Here is a 20,943-nt window from a genome sequence, read left to right as displayed (position 1 = left end):
AGAGATAAATGAGAGTACAGGTTCCTGTCCAGCTGACGGGGAGACACATGTATGTGTTTTCCCCACAGAGGAAGAAAAATCCCTGATCATGGAGACAAGCTGATAGGTATAAGGAGAAGAGGTGGACTAAAGGGTATGAGATTCCTTTTTCTAGTTCTACACTCCAAGCTGAGAGGGTAGTCGCCATGGCGCTATCAATAAGGGGTAACAGATGAGTGATTGAGATTGTGTTGCAGTGAAAGTGGGAAGGAATGTTAGAATGGGCTGTTATCCAAGGGAAAAGAGAAAGGGAAGGAAAGGAGCAGTGGAAGATGAGGCTGGAGAAAAGGCAGGGGGAGGAGGGAGTAGGCCCCAAAGCCTGTTTCCAGGCCTCTAGCCGCTTGAATTTTAAACCGCCACATTTTTCCTAGAGATAAGGCGTTTACAGTCCAAGGAATGGCTCTGCCTTGTGGGGTGAGATAGTGAAACTGAGGTAGGTGACTGTGGTTTGGAACAACTGGGCTTTATGAGGGGATGCATGGTAGCCCTGGCAGGGCACTGAGGTAGAATGAGAAAAGATTGAATGGGGGAATTTAGTAAGATGCAGTGTAGAGGTGAGGTGGCTAATGGCTGTGAGACTAATCTGTCAACCCCCATAATAGAGACTGAGGAGTGGACAAGGGTCCCAGCCAATTCGGAGAGGGCAGAATAAGTGGCCCTAGTGTCGATTAAAAAGGAGATTGGCTCACCTACCACCACAGTCGTTACCCGAGGCTCTGTCCTGGTGATATAAATCTGTGGGGCCCTGTCAGGGCCTGGGCAGCTTCTTTGGTGGCCAGTCCCAGGAGGTCTGGGAGCTCCAAACCAGGTCCAGAGGGTGGCCATGCTGGACTGGCTGAGGCCTGAACCGGAGGGCCAGACTACAGTCTGATTTCCAGTGGCCTTCCCTTCCATACCTTGGGCAGGGCCCAGGCGGGGGTCTTGGGTTTGAGCAGAACTTGGCTGAGTTTCCTTCCTTGTTGCATTTGAAGCATGGGCCCAGAGGAGGCTTAGCCCCTGACTTACCCGAAGTTGGAGGACTGGCACTTCGTTTGGGGTTCATGAGAGCGGTGGCTAGGAGCTGGAAGGCCTCCTACGGGGCCTCAGCCTTGGCCTAATCTCGCCTTTGATTTTGGATTTGGGTCTCCTTGTCTCTATTATTAAAGATCTTAAAGGTCACGTTAACTAGGTCTTTTTGAGGGGTTTGTGGACCTGTATCTATTTTTTGAAGTTGCGGCATATGTCGGGGGAGCAAAGGTGGTCAGGTCAGTGGAAAAAAACCTGAGATGCCTCTCAATCTGTGAGGCTGGACATAGAGAATGGGACATGGACTCAGAGTACGCCCTCAGTCCCTGTGCCTCCCTCAGGGGTAGAATGGACGTGGGAATAGAAGAAGCGGTTGGGGAAGGTGGTCTTTGGGTGGCCTGAGAAAGAGTGTTAGATGGGAAAGGCTGTTTTGGAGCTCAGGTTCTCAGGATTTGGGCTCTCAGGAAGATCAGAGAGTGAGAAGGGAATGGCCAGCCACCTGTGAATTTGGTTGCTGGAGGTCACGGGGGCAGAGATTAGGTGAGAGCACAGGGGAAGGAGGGCAGTTAGAATTCTCAAAGGGTAGAGTGCGGGGTGCAGATTCTGTGGCAGGTTGTAAGGGGTGGTGGTGAGAGTGAGACAGGTGGAGAGGAATGATCCGCTGGGTCGAAAGAGCAGTCAGAAGACAGAGAAAGGGGCTGAGGACAGGTTTGAGAGGGCAAAGAGGACTTTGCGAGGAGGATCTGATGGGTGGAACATGAAGAGGAGAGGGGGGGCGGCGAGGCAGCAAGCCTGTTCGTAGGGATCTCGAATGCTTTCCCTGTCCGTTGGCAAAAATTATCTAGGTCTTGGAGGATATTGGAATTGAAAGTGCCGTTTTCGGGCCACAAAGAGACATTGTCGAGTTTATATTGTGGCCAGATAGAGCTTCTTTGGTTTGATGTAGTCAGAAAGACCAAGGGTCAAGAGATTGGTGAGGAGACACCCTAAGGGTGTGTAGAGGGGGTTTGGACTGCGAGGTCCCCATGACCGGAGGGGAGGGCCACCAGGAAGTTGGGGAGGAAAGAAGGAGCGTCTTCCTTTTCCCTCAGCCAACCTGTAGAGAGAGAGAGAGAGACGAGAGAAGGTTCCAAGGTCGTCACCCCGAGACCTTTCCCGTGGAGTAGAGCAGAGTTTTCCTGGCCAGGTACCTGGGCTTTTGTAGAACGTAGAACGTGTAGCTAAGTAGACGGGAAAACTCTGAGGCCCTTCCAGGTCAAGGGAACGATGTGGGGAAGTTCCTTCCAGGTCAAGGAAGGCCCTTCCAGGTCAAGGGAACGAGGTCGGGAAAGTCCCTGAAGCCTACCGGTGAGAAAGCGATGAGATCCCCACGTGTCCTGGTATGGCAGGGTTCGAGAGGTGTCCGGAGCAGGCCAATCAACTCAGAACCATGCCACCGAGCAGAGCCAGAGCAGGAGTCAGAAGCTCGGGGCTAGGTTCGAGGATCGTCCACGCTCCCGTGCACCTCTCCCAGACTTCGGCACCAAATGAAAGATGAGACAGGGCCGAAAACCAGGACTACAGGCTTTATTAGAGGAGAAGGACCCTGCCGGGCTGCCTTGCAAAGGAAGAGAGCACAGGTGCAGGAGTGAACACGCCTTTTGAGGGGAGGAATGGGAAGGGATGGGGCTTAGGGTACTTGGCATGCGCTGATTGGTGGTTTCATATAAGGCACATGATTAGGCACTTAGGTACTTAGGAATACGGGGCTTAGGGTACTTGGCAGGTGCTGATTGGTGGTTCAATGTATAGTCCATATAAGGTGCCTGGTTAGGTGCTCAGGAATGTCCAGGCCGCAGGTGCAGTTTACGTCATACTCTGTCCATCATTTGGGGGAAGGGGGGGTCTATCACTACCTGCTCTCTGCTGGTGTCCTGCCAGTCACCTAGGAGGCAGGGCAGTCTGGTGCTTTTGGTTGCAAGTGGCGGAACTGCACTCCCACCAAGTCAGGAAGGATGAGAGAGGAGGGGCGGGAGGAAGTGGAGAAAGGAATTCATTGCTCACACAGTTGAAGGGGCCGAGCTCCTCTGGGGCTGGGCCACTCACACCCCTTTATCCCATCTAGTCTCTGCTTTCTTCCTGCTGTGTCCTTTCGCAGCCTCTGTGGCAGGTGCTGCAGGTGCCTTGGGGCCCCTCCTGAGCTCCGCACAGAGCAGGGAGGGCTGCTAGGTCCCCCACAGGCCGGAGCAGGAGCAGGACTGCAACCCCCCTCCCTCACCCCCCTTACCGGGAGTGGAGGGGAGTTAGGAAGGAGTGGTTCCCCAAGAAACCCAGGGGCTGTGATGAGGATAAGGGAGGAGGGAGGAGGGAGGAGGGAGGCAATGTGTCCCCTTTGCATTCCACAGGCTTCTGGGACTGCAGGGGGAGAGGGGAAGGAGGCCAGGCCATACGGGGCAGCAAGGGAGACAAATGCAGACAGTGGTCTGCTCAGCCCTGCGATGAGAAAGCGCAGGGAAGATGGGGGGTGGGGGCGGTGCTCACAAGCAAGACACACAGAACTGGGCTGGCTCTGCCTCTCTTGAGTGTCAGGGACGTGGAATGTGCCAGACATTAGCGCTAAAAGGCACTTCAGGAAGGAGCATTCCACCCATTTCACCTCCCTCCACCTTTGCTTTCTTTCCCATTCCCACTTTCTCTCTGCACCTGTTTTTTCTAAGAGGTGAGCATGCTCCCTGGAGCTGTTTTCTGGGGCAGGGAGGGGGAGGGGAGTAGAATTTACTGGAAAGAGCATGTGGTGAGCTTGAGGAGGGGCCGAGGATGCTTGAATTCTGCCCTATCCCCTGACCCCCAGCGGAGTGCTCATCCACTTTGTGGTTTGGGGCAGCAGAAAGAGCACCCACCAGCTGGCTCGCCAGGCCGGGCCTGGGAGGGGGGTGCTCAGGGTCACCCTCCAGTCAGTTGTCTTTGCTCCGACTCCGAGACCACCCTTAGTTTCCCCCTAGGCTTGGCATGAGGCCTCAATAGCTGCCTTTGAAGGCAGTTTCCAGGGCGGAGAGCGAGGAGCCTCCTCCCTAGTGACTTGCACTCGCAGACACATATTCGATGGGCGGCTGGCGGCACTGGACAGAACACGCCGGCCTGGAACACCTTTTTAGCAGAAACACAGCAAATTTGGTTCATTCCAGTAAAAGCTTTCATCGCCTCTCTCCTGGCTCGCAGGGAAGGGCCCCGGAGTGCTGGTGTGGCCCACCAGGCACAGCTGATACCCAGGCTCGTCTTCCTCTTCAATGAACCAGGCCTCGCCCCCTCCAGGATCCCCGCCATCATAGCCATCCTGGGCTGGCAGCTGAGGGGCCACTTCAGTGTCCAGGACTTGCTCAGGTACTGCACCCAGCTGCCCAGGGCAAGGCAGGGCTCGGGCTGGTTTACCAGGAACTAGGCTCAGCCCTCCCCTGACCACACTCACCCCAGCATCCCTCCCCTTCAGTGCGGGCACTTTCCAGATTTCTGTTGAGAGGAGGGTGCATGTGCAAGACCCTGGCAGGGCTGTGGGTGCCTCGCTCCTTGGTGCTGACACACCTGTCGTGCCAGGAATCCAAGACTTTCTAGGGCATTGCCGTCGCCACCGGCTGAGGACTTAGGGCACCTGCCTTCTGCAGACTTTCCAAACAGCCCAGCCCGTGACATTTAACCTCATCCATCTTCACCGCCATCGGCTCTGCTGATCTGGCAGAGCACAAGTTAACTGCTCTGATGAATCCTGACAAACAGTAGAAGTCTCTGGAAATACTGCATTAACCACAGAATAGCATGCTCCACTCGAACCCTGCCTTGCAGCCGCATTGGGGTATTCTGTGTAGAAAACCGTCATGTGTGTTCAGCAACATAGCTGAGCCCGCCTGAGCCTGTCCTTCTCTCTGTTAAGGGTCGCGCTATTCGTGGTGTACACCCTCCAGCCCGCCTCGGTGGATGAGCGGCAGATCTGCGTGGATGGGGCCCCGGAGCCCTCGGGGCCTGGTGAGGAGACTGCTCCAGGCCGCCAGGCTGAGAGCCACACGTGGTGGGCCAGGCTGTAGCGGGAGGGGCTGAGACAAAGGAGGGGAAGGCACTGGAGTTGAGTGTTGTTCCCAAATAGGAGCTTGTGAGGTCATAGCGTTATGATTAGGGTTACACATCAAGTAAAACTGCATATTCTCTTTCCAGCCTGGAATGGTTTCCAGGTAACACTCAGTTTCCTATAGCCCAGTGGGGGGCCTCAGGCCCAGCCATGCTTGCCTCCCCACTGCCCACTGGCCCCCTGCGCCAAGGCCCGCCCCGCACTCGGAAGCCCTGAGGGGCCCAGTCCCAACAGCCGCCTGCTGTCTGTGCCGCACGTGCTGCTCCCTCCACGGGGATGTCTGCCCTGCCCTTCCCACTGCACTAGCCATTCCATCCCTCCGAGCCACCTGGCCACCTCTGTGCTTCTAAAGCCCGGGCTCCTCTGTGCACAGGCGGGGCTGTGTCTCTGAGTCTCGCCCCGCCGGGTCCAGAGCAGCAGCTGTCGTGTTCCATGTCCCCTCTGCTGGGGCCGGTGTGAGGGAGCAGGCACTGACGCTCTTCCTGGCCCTTCAGATGTGCTGTCTGGCTCGGGATCCTCAAACCCATGTGCCATTTTAATTACTTGAAATGAAGTGCAGTTAAAAAGTCCATCCCTCAGTCACACCAGCCACATTTCCAGGGCTTGATAACCACAGGAGGCTGGTGGCTACGGCATGGACAGGGCCGATGCAAAAGATTCGCCTGGCCAGCGCTGCTCAGTCTAAACAAGTTCTCTCTTCTCCTAGATCTAGACGGAAAAGTAGGCATTACCATTTCCATTTTGCAGGCAAGGAAACTGAGGCTCAGATATTAGGGCCTTAATAAGAGCATGGGCCAGAATCCAAATAGAGCGGGATCTGACACCACGTCTTCCACAGCGTCATCAGTTCTATCGCTACAGCATGGTGTCTGTGCCCACAGTGGGCTGTAAAATAACTGGCCAACCAAGGGAGAGAATGAATGGAAAATGGGCCACAGTGAGCATACTTAGTCAACTGCCCTTCTTATATGGACTCCATTCAGAATCTTTTGTGAGAATATCATCTGTTGAGACAGTGTTAACCTGTCCCTTGGAGCGATAACATTCAGAAGTACAGCTCCTTTCCCCACTGGATCTGTAACCTCTTGCTATTCCTCAAGCTCTATTTTTACTGCAGCATCGGCGTGCCAAAGCCTCGCCTGGGAGCTGCTGGAGAGCAGGGCCCAAGGTGGAGAACCAGGGTCCTCACCCGCTACCCCCAATGCCTCGCTAGACCCTGCAGTTTAGATGCTCAAGAAACATTGCAGCCCATGATAAATAAAGGATTCCTCTTCTGGAAGATACATGTTAAGGATTGTGTGTGTGTGTGTGTGTGTGTGTGTGTGTGTGTGTGTGTGAAAGAAGGGAGATTGAAAACATCTCTAGTTAGAGGCAACTTTAAGAACACTTTCTGAAAATATTTTAAAAGCATTGTATTGAAGTCTAGAACTGAATGACAAAATTTGGAGTCCCCTCCTTGGCCTAATGCCTGAATGAAATAAGCATTTGGTGACTGTGATGGCTTACTGCAGAAAATAAGTCTCTTTACATCCGTTCCCTCTCAAATCTAAATGGCCTCTTTTGTAGCTGGAAGCCAAACATCTGGAAAGACAATCTGGCTCAGAAACCAGCTGCTGGAGATGCTGCTTGGTGTAGTATCTTCCTCCCAACTTCATCTGTCCTCTGAGTAAGTAGCTCCAGGAAGTGCAATTTGGCATTAGGTTGCCTCATACAGGGTGCGGTGTTAAAACCTTTCCTTAATGAAAAGCTAGTATCTCAGAGTCAGCTGTCTGCAGTGTGTTTCCTGCACTAGTCAGAAAGAAAATTATATTCTCTCCACCCAAAAAGCAGACCTTGCCCTAAGATATTCCGATGAAAATGTTTAATGGCATAGTATCTCGAAACAGATTTGGTATTATTACAATAAACTACGTTTGTCACCATTGCTCCAGTATAATTGTTATTGTTTTGGCAGTTGTGACAATTACTAATTTTGATGTCCTTTACTTGGCAGACAATAGAATGGAGAAATGGTTAGCCTAAATAACATCGATCAAGGAAAAGGCTTGCCAAATTCTCCTGCTCTTTACTGTTAGTTACCTCGTTATTTTCCCAAGTTGGAAAAAGAAGTATCTGCCTTCAATCAACTTTCAAAACAATGTATAATCATAAAATTCCATCTACTCTCCCACTGATTGCTTTACCTTCAACCCTGGAGTCATTTATTTAACAGCTATTTTGTTGAGCACCTACTATGTGCCAGACACTATACCTTGATGTGAGGACGTGGTGCTGAGCATGTCAGCCCAGATCCTTGCTCTTGCCAAATGGACATTTTAGTGTCTATTATATATGTTTAGGGGAGCAGTGGGGGTTCTCCTCAGTAAAACAGCTTTGCAGATAGTGCTTAAAAATTTGCCAGCCCGTAAGTCTTTACATTGCTAGAATCAAAACATGGTAGAACTGGGGAACCTGGAGATGAGCTAGTCTAAACCCTTCCTTCCCCTTATGTTTGAAAAGGAATGTAGTGTAGTGCTTAGCATCCGGGCTCAGATGTTAGACCCCCTGGGCTCAAATCTTAGGTCTGTTCCCAGGGACCTTAGGGAGGTAACTTAAGACCTCAATGCCTCTCTTCTAATCATCTATGTAAACATAAAAATAGTACTTGCTCTAGATGGAAATTAACATGTGGATAGCCTGGAGTGTGGTGCCTAGGATACTGTAAATACTCCATAAGTGAACTTCTATCATTACCAACACCACCATCATCACCATTACCAGCAGCACCACCATCATCCTTATCACCATCATTACCATCACCACCAGCACCAAACTCATCCTCATCACCCTCATCACCCTCATCACCGTCATCACCATCACCACCAGCACCACCATCATCCTCATCACCATCACTCTCATCACCATCACTATCACCTTCACCTTCACCCTCATCCTCATCCTCATCACCATCACTATCACCCTTACCCTCATCCTCATCACCATCACCCTCACCCTCATCCTCATCACCATCACTATCACCCTTACCCTCATCCTCATCACCATCACCCTCACCCTCATCCTCATCACCATCACTATCACCCTTACCCTCATCCTCATCACCATCACCATCACCATCATCCTCATTACCATCACCATCATCCTCATCACCATCATCCTCACCCTCATCCTCATCACCATCAGCATCACCATCACCCTCATCCTCATCACCCTTACCCTCATCCTCATCACCATCACCATCATCCTCATCACCGTCACCATCATCCTCATCACCATCACCATCACAATTCTCATCCTCATCACTATCACATTTACCATCACCATCACCATCACCATCACCATCACCATCACCATCACCATCATTGAGGAAATAACCAGAGCACATCAAGAGTTCTGCCAAAGTCATGCAGTTAGTTAATTCAGAAATGGGGCTAGAAGACAGAACAGTCCGTTGATTCCTAGCCCAGTGGCCACGCCCTCACCATGCCTAGTCTGGCAGCTGATGCTGAGAACACTGTCTGGGACAGGTAGACCTTCCCTGGCTCCCAGGAGGCCAGGTCCTTAGGTGAGCCATTGCCTCCAAGGGTTGCTGCCCATCTCCCTGCTCTCCAGTTCCCTCTAGCAAGTTCGTATTAGCCAGACACATCATTTTAAAATTCATTTTTGGACCTGACAGTAAATCATGTAAGTTTTTTTGCCTAAACTGATAAAGATGCAGACACTTTGGACCATTCAGTTTAGATTAATTTTGACCAGTATATTTCAAAAGGGAGGTAAATAACCATTATGTGTTTTATATGACTACCAGAGACCCAGTACATGGATTCGTGAACATTGAAAGGAAATTAATTAGAAGGTGGCTGGCAGGACGGGACTGGGTGAGATGGGCCGGACACACCCTGAAGCCAACCTCCCATGGTCTCTTCCCCCCGCCCCCCACTGCACCTGGGGCGGTGCCGGGGCTTGCAGGGTGTCTGCAGAGTGATCCAGGTCCCTCCGGTAGGTGGGGTCCCTCAGCCTGGCCTGCGGATATTGGGCCAAAACCGGCAGTCCAACATCCCCCGAAGGGTCCTGGAGTGCGAGAGGGCACTCTGCAAAGTTGCTGTCACTTGGCAGCTCCTGCGTTGAGCTTCTGTCCCCTGGTGGTTAGTGCGCATCATACCTACCGGCCAGCCCTGGGCAGTGGCTTGCCTGAGCCTTGGGCTGGCCCGCTATCGGCAGCTTGCCTGAGCCTCGGGCCAGCCCTGGGCAGTGGCAGCAGCCATCCGCTCCCCCGATGCACCTCCTGGTCAAGTCCCTGCCCACCTGCATGCACCTTGCAGCTCACGCAGCCCCTCCCACCCGCACGCAGCCTCCTGGTGATCGCTCGTAGCGGCGTGAGGGTATCACAGCATGAGGGCGTGATGACCACATAGGCTTTTATTAGTATAGATATTGCTATAATTAGAAGGGTGGCCATCAGAGACTGCATGAGTGTGAATATCAGTGGAGTACAGCTCCCACTGGGCCTGTACGCTTCACATCTATTGATGCATAGTTGCCAATTGCTTTGAAAACCTTTGGCCACCTTACACTTCAGCCATTCATAGACACATTCAACCATTGTGTAGCAACTTTGCCAGCATTTTATTTACCATTCCTTTAAAATGCAATCTGTGTCTTGTGAAGTGGTATTGAGATGTTTACCCTAATTTGCCTTCCTAGGTGACTAGTGAGGCTGGATGTTATTCATCATCTCTGAACATGCTGTTTGCATTTGTTGGTCTCCTAGGACAAAGGAGGAGGTGTTCCTGAGCCTGGGGCCCGGCTGGTTTCTGCTGCTCCTGCAGGGCCACCTGCACCCCAGCACCACTGTGCTGGGACTGAAGCTGCTGCTGCACTTCTTGTCGAGCCCTGCCCTGCGCGGGTGCTTTAAGGACGGCCTGTCTGCGGGATCCTGGGTGGAACACTGCGCAGAAGGCTCGGACATCCTGATGGGTGCGCATGTCAGGAATAGGGAAAGGGTCCTTGTTGAGCATTTTCGGTGCCCCTGTGTGACGGCGTGCATTTCTCTCTGGCATTTCTGGGTGGAGTGGGTGGCAGGGGATTCCCTCGTGTGCCAGTCCCCACCATGGACAGTATTTGTAGTTGTTCTCAGTGGCATTGTGTGCCCCTTCCGATCCATAGATAACCTGAAGAGCCACCCTCCCGCGCCTGACCAGGGCCCCTGCCTGCTTCCCGGATTCCGGGTCTTGAACGACTTTCTGGCCCACCACATTCACATTCCGGAAGTCTACCTCATCGTGTCCGCCTTCTTCCTCCAGACACCGCTCACAGAGCTGACGGGTGGGCCCAAAGTAGGTTCTTGGGGCCCCCAGGGATGGAGTGACATGCTGGGTTTTCTGCTGCCACATGACCAAGGCAGTTCCCTCAGAGTCTCCATTAACTCGCTCCAATTCTTCCTGCTTCCGCTGTCCTGACCCACTTCTCTCCCTGGCTGTCCACACCCTTGGCTGGCTCTTCAGATACCCTTGACCTCCTCCACCTCTGCCCCCTCCTCCTAGCAGCTCTCCGTTCTCATCAGTCCACTGGTGAGTAGTTCTCCTTGGGGCGCAGCTAGAGAAATCCATGATGAAGGCGGGGAGAGGGAGACCGATTGCTGCTACCACAGATCAGAGCCTCAGTCATGCCCTCACCTTAGGGATGCCCCTGGCACTCCCCTGTGTTCGAATACAAACCTTCCATGTGCTGAGTATCCTGCCCCACAGCTGCCCAGCTTCCTCCCTGCCAGCCCTCATGCTGGGATCCTCCCGAGTCTCCTCCAAGCAAGGCAGCTGCCTTGTGCTTGCCCAGCCTGTGCCTTTAATGAGCTCGCCCTCCCACATCACCTGCCTCATCCCCTCCAGGGGGAGCCACCCTGCCAGTGCCTTGGCATCCTTTGCCTTATGTGCACGGACACATTGACATGCCCGCCTCTCTCTAGGCACTGAGCACCTGGACCACAGACCCATCTGTTACTCACCTTCTTGGGCACCCGACAAATAGCAGCATTAGAAATTGTCTCTTGGTCTTAACCGAGTTGAGTTGAACTGCCCTGAATTGACATGGGATGTGGCCATAGCTTTGCAAACAGGAGATCTAAATCTTGATATATAATAATAGCGTCACAAAGCCCACTTGCAAAGCAAGGTCTGCATTCTGTGCCAAGTTCACAAACCCTGCCTTGTTACCGCTCCAAGATGTGTTCAGGGAACAAATGCTGCCGGGTGTCAGGAGCCATGGGAGATATTTCACACATTTGCCTCACCTGATATTTATGACAACCCCATGGGGCTGATAGTGCAATTTTTATTTCACAGAGAGGGAAACGAAGGTGCAAGGGCCAGAACAGCTTGTGTAAGCCCAGTCAAAGAGGCAGAGTCAGGCCTGCTTGCAAGGATCCTGGCCTTCCCCTGAACTGGAGCTTTCACGCACTTTCTATAGTCTCATTGCAAAGAATCAGTGACCTTGATTGGACAGTATTTGTGGTGTCAGACTAGAAGAGCTAAACTTGGCACAAGTTGCTAGCGGGGTCTTCAGTACCTTCTTGAACATGCATGTTTCCCTCATGCACGGAGCGGCTGAAATTCTCCCAGCGGCTGCCACCGAGGGGTTTGCTGTCCTGCCTTTCCAAACAGGGCCTGTGGGACACGGCGTCTCTGCAGCCCTGACTCCTCTTTCAGGACAGCCTGGACACCAAGCTGCAGGGGCTCCTGCAGGCACACTGCGCAGAGGAAGTCCTCCGGGCCGGGCTGTGCATCGAGGGGGCCCTGCTGCTCCTGAGGATGCTGAAGGCCACCATGAGCCAGGTGAGCCCCCTTCCCCACATGCCATGATGGGGGTGGAGGGAGCAGACAAGGTTGGAGGGGTCACCTTGACTTTCCCAGCAGTGTCCAAGTAATGGCAGCAATTAGCAAGTGTTATTCAGAATCCTTGATAGAAAGGGCAAGGCGGCTCCTGGGATAATTCAGATGCACAATGGGAACCAGCCGAAATGTTTTCAATACGGTGTATCCACTCTCGCCAAAAGCCTTCTATTTTCCACTTGCTTAGGCATCTGACTTCCTTCACTGGGGGATGCATGTATTCATCAAAGCGAGCATTTCTGAGTACCATTTTTGGTTAGGAGCTGCGGGACCTTGTGGAAGGGAGACGGGCCTCTCCTGTTGAGGAGTTCACCTCTGTCTGCCAGGCCTCCTCGCCTGCAGCCACCTGTGCGGTGGGCAGATGCCTGGAGAGTCTTCAGGCCGCCCAGGGCCACCGAGGTGGGAGGAAAGGTTATTTTAGACATGAAGGCAAGTGTCAGCTTTTGATATGAAAACTATACTAGCTTTATTTTAAAAACTTTTTTACATTTAAGAATATGTTAAATTCATAGTTTTTATATTATTTAAATTGTTTCTATGAAACTTCTTCTGCCTGACTTTTTTTTTTGTTATTGACTTTTTTAGGCTTTTAAATGTCTTTTTGACCTAGTTTAGGTAATTTATAATTTTAAAAAATCATCCCAATTATTTAATTTGCACAAATGATCTCTTTTAATTTATTTAATTTTTGTGGTTACTTTCCCCTTCTTACTCTTAATTTATGAGTTCATACTGTCCTCTGCCCTACCCCTCCAATTATTTGAAAAGCCGAGGGCCTGTGGGTTTATTTAAAGAGCAAATCAACCTCCTGACTTTTTTCTGGCTAGCTCTAAGAGTTTGATGTTTGGCATCTTCATTTTCTGGTTGTTTTCTGTGCTTGCAGCTTTAAAGACCTTCAATTCATCTTTTTCGGTGCCCGTGTGGTTGAGCTTTCTGTCTCGTTGTTGTTGCCCATTTCGGTTTGTTTTGTCCTAGTCAGAGCATGCGATCTGCACACTTCCCATTGTTGGGAGCTATTCATAGTTCCACTGCAGTCCTAATGTTACAAATACATCTGGAAAGATGTATTTTCTGTTTACAGCATCAGGAATCTGTTACCTTTCTAACCAATTAGTTTCATTTTTAAAAAAACAAACAAAAGAATTAACATGAAAGCATTTAAAATAAAGAAAATACATAGCATGCTGAGAGAAGTAAAAAAATGAGACCAAAGATTAACATTATAATAGCAAGCATAAAATGGTTCACTGGTTTGTGACAAGAGGGAGTCTCAGATTGGTCAGTAAACAAGACCCCACCTTCTGAGATCTAACAAACATGTGACAGAAGCAAAGTCACTCACAGGCCGTTCGGTCCAATGAAGATATCTGTCGTTAGGCCCTCATGTGGCCAGTACAGTAGACAAGCACCAAAATATACAAGGCAGAAACCAAGTGGTAAGAGGAAAAGACCAGAAACTTAACTGTAGAGAATAGCTCTAACATCTCTTTCTTAAAGTTTATTTTCTCTTATCTTTTTTTATATTATTGTTTCTTCGGAACTTTACTTGGTTTGACATCATACCCCTGCCCATTGGCAACTAACCCACCAAAGAGTAGTCTGCCTCTTATTGAACGTTATAGGAATGGAATCATAGAGCATGCTTTCTTCGCATCTGGCTTCTTTCACTCATCCTTATGTTTGTGGGATTCACTCATGATGTTGTATGTGTCAGTAATTCATTCTTGTTTATTATTGAATAGTATTTTATTGTGATAATTGATCACGATTTATTTATCTACTAGAGGCCCAGTGCATGAATTTCGTGCACTGGAGGGGGTGTCCCTCAGCCCAGCCTGCACCCTCTCCAATCTGAGACATCCCTCTCACAATCTGGGACTGCTGGCTCCCAACCGCTCGCCTGCCTGCCTGCCTGCCTGCCTGATTGCCCCTAACTGCCTGCCAGCCTGATCACCCCCTAACCGCTCCCCTGCCAGCCAGATTGATGCCTAACTGCTCCCCTGCTGGCCCAGTCGCCCCCAACTGCCCTCCCCTGCCAGCCTGGTTGCCCCCAACTGCCCTTGCCTGCTGGCCTGATTACCCACATCTGCCCTCCCCTGTCGGCCATCTTGTGGCAGCCATCTTGTGACCCCATGGGGGCAGCCATCTTGTGTGAGGATGTGATGGTCAATTTGCATATTACCTCTTTATTATATAGGATTCTTGTGGGGTTTTTTCCATTTGGAAATAGGAATAAAGCTGCTTTGTACATATCTTTAGGCAGACATACGTATTTTTTTCTGTTAGGAATATGTCCAGGAGTGACACTGTGGTCCATCAGTTATACACATGACTTGCCTTAGCAGATAGCACCAAATAGCACTCCAATTTGAAGTGCCAACGGCACTCTCACCAGCTGTTACTCTAGTTGGAAGGTTCCAGTTGCTCCACATCTCTTCCAAAGTATTGCATTGCTGGGCAGTCACCACGTGCAACAATCCTTTGAAACAGCGTTACCTCCATTGTCAAATGTAGAAACCAGCAGTGAGGTTAGCTCGTGCAGGCTGGGTCATGGAGCACGGGCATGTGACAGTGTGTCCAGCCTTAGCCCTACATTCCAGGTCATTGCATTGCCTAAGAACCTTCAGGGGTCCTGGTTGTTCAACACACAAAATCCAAGTTTCTCTTCTGAAAGTTCAAGTTCTCTCCCAGCTGCTTCTGCTTACCCTGTGCTAGTCACTGGGAAGTAACCCTGAGGCACCAAATGTCTCATTCAATCCTCACAACAACCAACTGAAATAGCTCACATTACAATCCTTGTTTTGCAGAGTTGGGATTGGAGGTGTAGGGGGAAGGGACTGGGTCAAAGCTACACTGTCAGTCAGAGGCAGAGGCAGGATTCAAACCAGGCAACTAACTCCAGAAACCACTCTCTGAACCCTGATCTCTGGTATTCCTCTGGAAATCAATATTGTGCTCTTAGGACTTGGTAGAGAAGCCGGGCACGGGGGACCCAGGAGCAGTTTCTCTCTGCTGCCTGATCAGCCCATACCAAACCCTTGCAGATCCAGTTTAAAATCAGTTTTCTAGCTGCCCCGTGCACATTGCCTTTATTTCTATAAGTAGGCTGTGTTTCTAGTATGAGGCTCAGTTCCAGACACTCGGTATCTACTTATTAAACAGGATGTCTGGCGCATGCACACGGACCAGGTCTAGAGGCAGCTGCTGGGAAATGAGGCAGCCATGGATGGGAAGGGCAGGCTGAGCAACTGGCCAGGAGAGGATCCGACCTCCACTTAGCACGATCACAGGAGTAGGCTGAGCACCCTCCATCTGGTTGTTGGCATGGCTCTGCAGGGTGGGTCAGTTTTCAAGCTGCAGACTTGCTAGGGCAGGGCCTGAGGCAGCAGCTGGGCACTCTGGGGCTGAAGCCAATCTCCAGACAGAGTGACTTGGCACAGCCGGTTAAGGGAGCTGAGCTCTGGGGACACTCGTGTGCAGCCAGGATGGAGACTCAGCCGTGTGACCGAGGCCAGGTTATGGTGGGGGCGGGGGGAAGGTCCCCAGGTCCCTCAGGGGACTGGGTGTTGCTCAGTAGATGATCTGTTCCAGATCCCTGGCAGGTGGGGAGGGGACTCCTCAAGTTCTGCCAGTTCTGGGGGCACATAAGCCAAGGCAGGGTCTAGCGCTGGGAACAGACAGCGGGGCTCTGAAAGGCTGAGGCCAACCCTGATTTGCAAGTTCCCTGAGCACAAAGGCCATGTCGAGTCATTAGAGGCCATTGGGCATACAGGAAAGATTGGAAGGGTTATAGCGAGACGCCTGGAGGCAGGCAGCATCCGGCTCGGCTCCTTACCCACCGGGACCTTTGCACGCTATTTGACCGCTCTGCCTGTCTCCCCGTCCAGGAAGTAGGGGTAAATGCAGGCCTGCCTCAGAGGGTTGTGAGAGGTGAAAAGAGTGTGTGTGTGAAGCCGTAGACCAATGCCTGTGCATGTGAATCCCTCCCCAGGTGATGCCCAGGGCCCCGTGCCAGTACAGTCTAGGGGCCTTGCTGTGAAGTGTCTGGCTGAGAGTCTCAGAGAGCAGGTCTCCTCCCTAGATTCCTAACACTCCGGCTCCCACACATGCCTCACCCGGTGCCCTCTCAGCCCCCAACAGGCCTTGGAGACAGTGCCGGGGAACACGCGTTCCCGGCCAGCGTGCTGCAGTTCCTGGGCCAGGTGCACAGTGCCTACCCACAGGACCCCGCCTGGCAGGCCCCAGAGTTCCTCCAGACCTTGGCCGTCGTCACCTTCCCACTGGGAACCAACAAGGTAGGATACGCCGCTCCCCTGCCCCAGTGAAGTCAAGGGCAAAGGGAGTCATCCCTCAAGAGAAAGGGCAAGATTCCTGCCGCCCCAAATGAAAGGCACTTAAGGCAATGTGCCCGGAACAGCAAGGCAGCAACTTCCTTCTCAGCTGGGATGCAGTTGTTAGGGATCTCAGTCATCTGATGGCAGATCAAGTCCAATTCTATATGGAATGCCCTCCCACTGATAATGAGAAACAACAGACTCTGTCCATGGTAGGTGGGTGTGGGCCAGACCCAGTGGGTGGGTATGGGCGGACCGGAGGACGGTCCTCCTCTGCTTTTTGTCCTCAGGACCCTCCTTCAGTCTGCAGACCATGACTTGGGACTCCTTGAAGTCAGGGTGGCTGGGGGCAGAAGGACCGGCGGGGTCTTGAGGACGAGGTGTGAGTGTGGGGGTAGAAGACGCTATGGGGAGAGATGTGAGTGAGTTTGAGGCAGAGCCAGGCCCAGGGACACAGTGGCCTGAGAGAGTCTGGGAGCCGGGAGGAGCGGGTGATGACAGGTGTGAAGGGCAGAAGCCTGCCAGTCACCCGTCCTTGACGATGCAGGAAGCGGAGATGGACAGGGAGCAGGAGCTAGTGACACAGTCTGCAAGGCTGTCACTGCAGCTAAAGGAGTGGCTGCAGGGCTGGAGGGTGAGGAGGGTTAGATGCCGGCCATGCACAGGCAGTGTTTACTAAAGGACCAGGTGAGGGAGCGAACATGCTCATTTAGTTCATCTTTTCTAGAAGTGCATGCACCCCGACAGCCTCCATCCACTGGACACCCACAACAGTCCTGAGCCTGGTGCTTCCCATCATGCTTTTCACCCTGTTGGCAGCCTGCCCGGTGGTGTGTGCTAGTCGGGGGCGGGGGGAGGAGGGAGAGACACAGCAGGGACGTGGAGCTGGCAGGGTTCTGTGGGCTCAGTGGGGGCTTAGGACCTAGCCTAGCCTACAAAACATTGAAAGTAAAAATCATCATGGTTCCGTGATGACTAAGTGTTGAGCCAAGATTTAACCCTCACCCATCTCTTCCCATAGCCCCTTCCTACCCACAACACTCTCACCATAAATCCCATACCCTTTCTATCACCATCAGTTTAAAATCAAACCAAATGGCCAAATAAAATTCAGGAGTAATTTGTTTTAATAAAAGACTAAATATAAAGACTAGATTTGCAAAAAGATAAAATGGTTTGTTGGGTTAATATCAACTAAAGTAATACACTAGAAAAGTAAGAGTAGAGAAAAAAATGCACTGGAGGGGTGGGGGATTGGACTCCAGCCTCCGAGACTGGACAGAAAGGAAGAACAGCCCTGCAGGCTGACCCTCACCATCCCCCAAGCAGGTCCCCTGGAGGTGGCCAGAACCCTCAAGTCCTGACATGTTTAGCCTAGATGCCCTCCTCACCCCAACACAGTGGGTGGGCTCACCATTTGCTGAGTTGAGGTTCCAGCTGGCTGGCTCTTCCTCCCTTGTTCAGGGTCTCTGCCTGGGGGCGGGTCTGGCCCAAAGTCACCTCCCTGGGCGAGCTCAGATGAGCCAGGCTCTGACATGGGCCCCTGGCTCCACTTCCAACACATGTGTCCCTGCACCTCCTTTGCTTGTCCCAGTTCCAAGTCTGCTCCAGAAGGCCTTTGTTGCACAGAAGCTGTGACAGATCAACTTCATGCAGAAAGCTGGTGGCCAGAGGCTGTGGCTTGCTGTGAATTTATATGGCATCTTTCCCGTTGAGGCCACATAGAGCTAATTAATGTGACCACCACCTCCCTAGGTGCCATTAAATCCATTTTATGGATTCATTAAGAATGGCCACATTAATTTTATGAATGTGCAGAGGGAGGTGTCAGCAGATGAATGCTCTTGGAATGTCACTGGCGGGAGCTGGAGGTCCCTGGCCGTGTGTCCTTAGGCATGTCATTCGCCTCCCAGCATCTCTGTTTTTCTGAGGTGGCTGGACTAATGGTGCCTGCTTCATTTATCTCCCTGTATTTTTATAAATAAAAAATAGCATGTGAAGGCCGAGGTGCCTCAGGGACTTGGAGGCCAGGACCTGCTGAAGCCTAGTGCCTGTTTCCCCTGAGGGTCCTCCTGTCACCATCACCACAGCCTGGCTGGCAGGACAGGGGCCCCAGGCGGTGGGTCCAGCTGATGACCATGTACAGGGTAGGCACTGTGGCCTGCACAACTCAGTGGAGCTCACCCATCTGTGGCGTCCCTTTCCTATCTCCATTTGCTGCTGAGAGTTGCGGCTCTGAGGAGGAGGGACTTGCCCAGGACATGGCAGGGCTTCTCTGCCGAGCCCTCAGTCCATGCTAGCTCCACACTCCGCTTCTCTCCATGCCTCCTGCCTCCCTGGGGTTCAGGGACAGAGCAGGCACCCTTATGAGCCATGAGACTCTGGGCAAGTCACCTACTTCTGCGCATCCTCAATTTCCTTGCATGTTAATGGGTTTGATCAGCATGTCACCCAGGCACCCCTCAGCAGTAGATAGGAAAGCACTTTGAGGCAGTGCGAGCCACTCACACTGGGGTTCTCTTGTCTTTGAGGGGGGCACCACTGAGTCCACCCAGAATGCCAGCAGCCCTGGGGCCGAGGCTGACGGTGACAGCATTGTGGAGGGTCTACAGGCTCCTGCCAAGTCCCACCCCACACGGAAACAGCTGAGGGTGTTCATGCAGCTCCTCCTGAGGGAGCTCCTGCTTGCAGCTCCCAGCCCCAAGCAGTGGCTGCCGCTGGAGGTGCTGCTAGAGGTGAGTGCACAGCGGACTGCCTGGCCTGCACTGGGAGGCCCAGCACCACGAGGGGGATGTGCAGGGAGACCTGAGGGCTGATCTCTTGCGTGAGCTGGCTCATACTCAAACAGCTCCTGGGAAATAGCAATGTGGCAGGAGGGGGTTCTCCAGGACCCGCAGGCCCTGGCAGAGCAGGGAGAGCGAGCGAACAGACGACTGAGGGTAGGTCTCAAAGGTTCCTAGCAGCAGAACCTGGTGCAGGGATTGCATAGAAGTGATTTCTCAGGGATGCTCTCTCAGGGGAGGCAGAAAAGGGATGCAAGGAGGATGAGGGAGAAGCTAGCCAGGAAATGGTCTCAGCCACAACCTGGCCCCAAGGGGAGCATGGTGTGCTATCCACATCTCAGAGGTGGCCCCACCTTGAGGCACCTGCCAGGCGGTCATTGTTTGTGGGCCACCCTGACTTGCCTTGTCACCTCAGGAGGTGGACATCGCCTCCTGGGTGAGCCAACTTGGTCAGCAGAAGGCAGTGCCTTGGAAAAGGGGCAGTGGTGAGCTTTTGGAAGACCACGCTCCCAGCAGCTGTGGCATTAGCCTACAGGCCAAGCAAGGGGACTCGGTGGGAACTGAGTGGACATGAGGGCCGGGTGGCCACTGTCTGAGTTCTTGGTGTGATTCCAGGCTTCTCCAGACAATGCCAACAGCCAACAGAAGCGAGACTTCCAGTCCGAGGTCCTGCTCTCCACCATGGAGATATTTCACATGATGAGAGGAGGTGACATGTCGGTGCTCAGCGGTGAGTGGGGTGACTTGCTCCTCACTGCTATGACACAAGCTGCTGACAGCTGAGCAGGAGAACCAGCACACCCCCAGCCACTGCCCTGTCTCCTAGAGGAGGCCTGGGTCCTCGTGCTGCAGGACACCTAGGAGTGCAGAAGATGCTCTCCGCACATCCATAATAAGAGCTCACTGGTCCTGCCTGGGGCCCCGGGGAGCGCATGCTTACTTCTTTCCATGACATCTCCACCACCGGTGGGCCACTCGGAGGCAGAAAGGCCTGCTGCCCTCTGAGCTAAAACCACTTCTCCTCCATCTTCAGTAGATTTGTGTCCTCTTCCCATAAGGGAAGTTGAGATGTCAACTGGAGTTCAACATCATCTGCTCAGCATCTTTGCACCTATGCCTGGGCACAGCAAATGTTTCTTAAACAGATGAACCCGGATGAAGATGCTACATTGCCCCTAAGAAGTTCAGGTTGATGCTTCATTCATAAGCCTTAGTTCCAGGACAGCTGCATCTTCCCAATGAGTTTAAACATACTCCTTTCTGTGGTCTCAGTCATGAATTCCTCAGAGACACAACTCATCTCTGGACTCCTCCTTGCCTCACAGCACAGACACCCTGGCTACTGGCTTTTCTCCCGGAGCATCTGCAGTGTAGCAGAGTAGGGGGTGGAATTGTGAGCTTGGAAGTCCCAGCTCTGCTCTTGGCTATGTCACTGGCTGTGGTGCGACTGCAGACAGGTGCCTGAGTGAGAAGAGCAATCGAGGCTAACTCAGAGGGTTGTTATTAGGATTAGCTGAGATCAGAGCATTCACATCTGAGAACAGTGCCTGGCATATTGGTGAACATGGACAGATGACCCACATTACAGCCTTGTCCCCTGCCTGACGCAGCAGGGCCTCGGGTCACCACACAGTCTTCCTATTTGCCTTATGCCTCAATGTTCCCCCACCCTCATTCCAAATGGCCACTGGAAGAGGCAGTGCCCCACAATTGCTTCCTCTCCACTGGGTTATATCACTGACTGCATTGTTCAAGGCCAATTTATTTGAATAGGTGGGTCTTCATTGGGTACCTGTGGGTAAGAC

The 20,943-nt window shown here is 52.3% G+C and overlaps 1 protein-coding gene across 1 annotated transcript in view; it reads left to right on the top strand.

Moving 5' to 3' along the window:
• WDFY4 (WDFY family member 4) overlaps positions 1-20,943 on the top strand; it is a gene marked incomplete at its 5' end in the record, with an annotated part of 233,604 nt that overhangs the window by 95,152 nt on the left and 117,509 nt on the right. Inside the window, 9 exons of the mRNA XM_080688457.1 lie at positions 4,243-4,404; positions 4,949-5,040; positions 6,707-6,806; positions 9,909-10,114; positions 10,304-10,473; positions 11,839-11,964; positions 16,152-16,316; positions 18,887-19,090; positions 19,754-19,868. Coding sequence (XP_080544583.1) covers positions 4,243-4,404; positions 4,949-5,040; positions 6,707-6,806; positions 9,909-10,114; positions 10,304-10,473; positions 11,839-11,964; positions 16,152-16,316; positions 18,887-19,090; positions 19,754-19,868 — 1,340 coding nt within the window. The remainder of the gene's footprint in view (positions 1-4,242; positions 4,405-4,948; positions 5,041-6,706; positions 6,807-9,908; positions 10,115-10,303; positions 10,474-11,838; positions 11,965-16,151; positions 16,317-18,886; positions 19,091-19,753; positions 19,869-20,943) is intronic.

The sequence above is a fragment of the Plecotus auritus genome (genome assembly GCF_963455305.1).
Source record: "Plecotus auritus genome assembly, chromosome: 9".
Classification (NCBI taxonomy): Eukaryota; Metazoa; Chordata; class Mammalia; order Chiroptera; family Vespertilionidae; genus Plecotus; species Plecotus auritus.
This window is presented reverse-complemented; position numbering and strand designations above follow the sequence as displayed.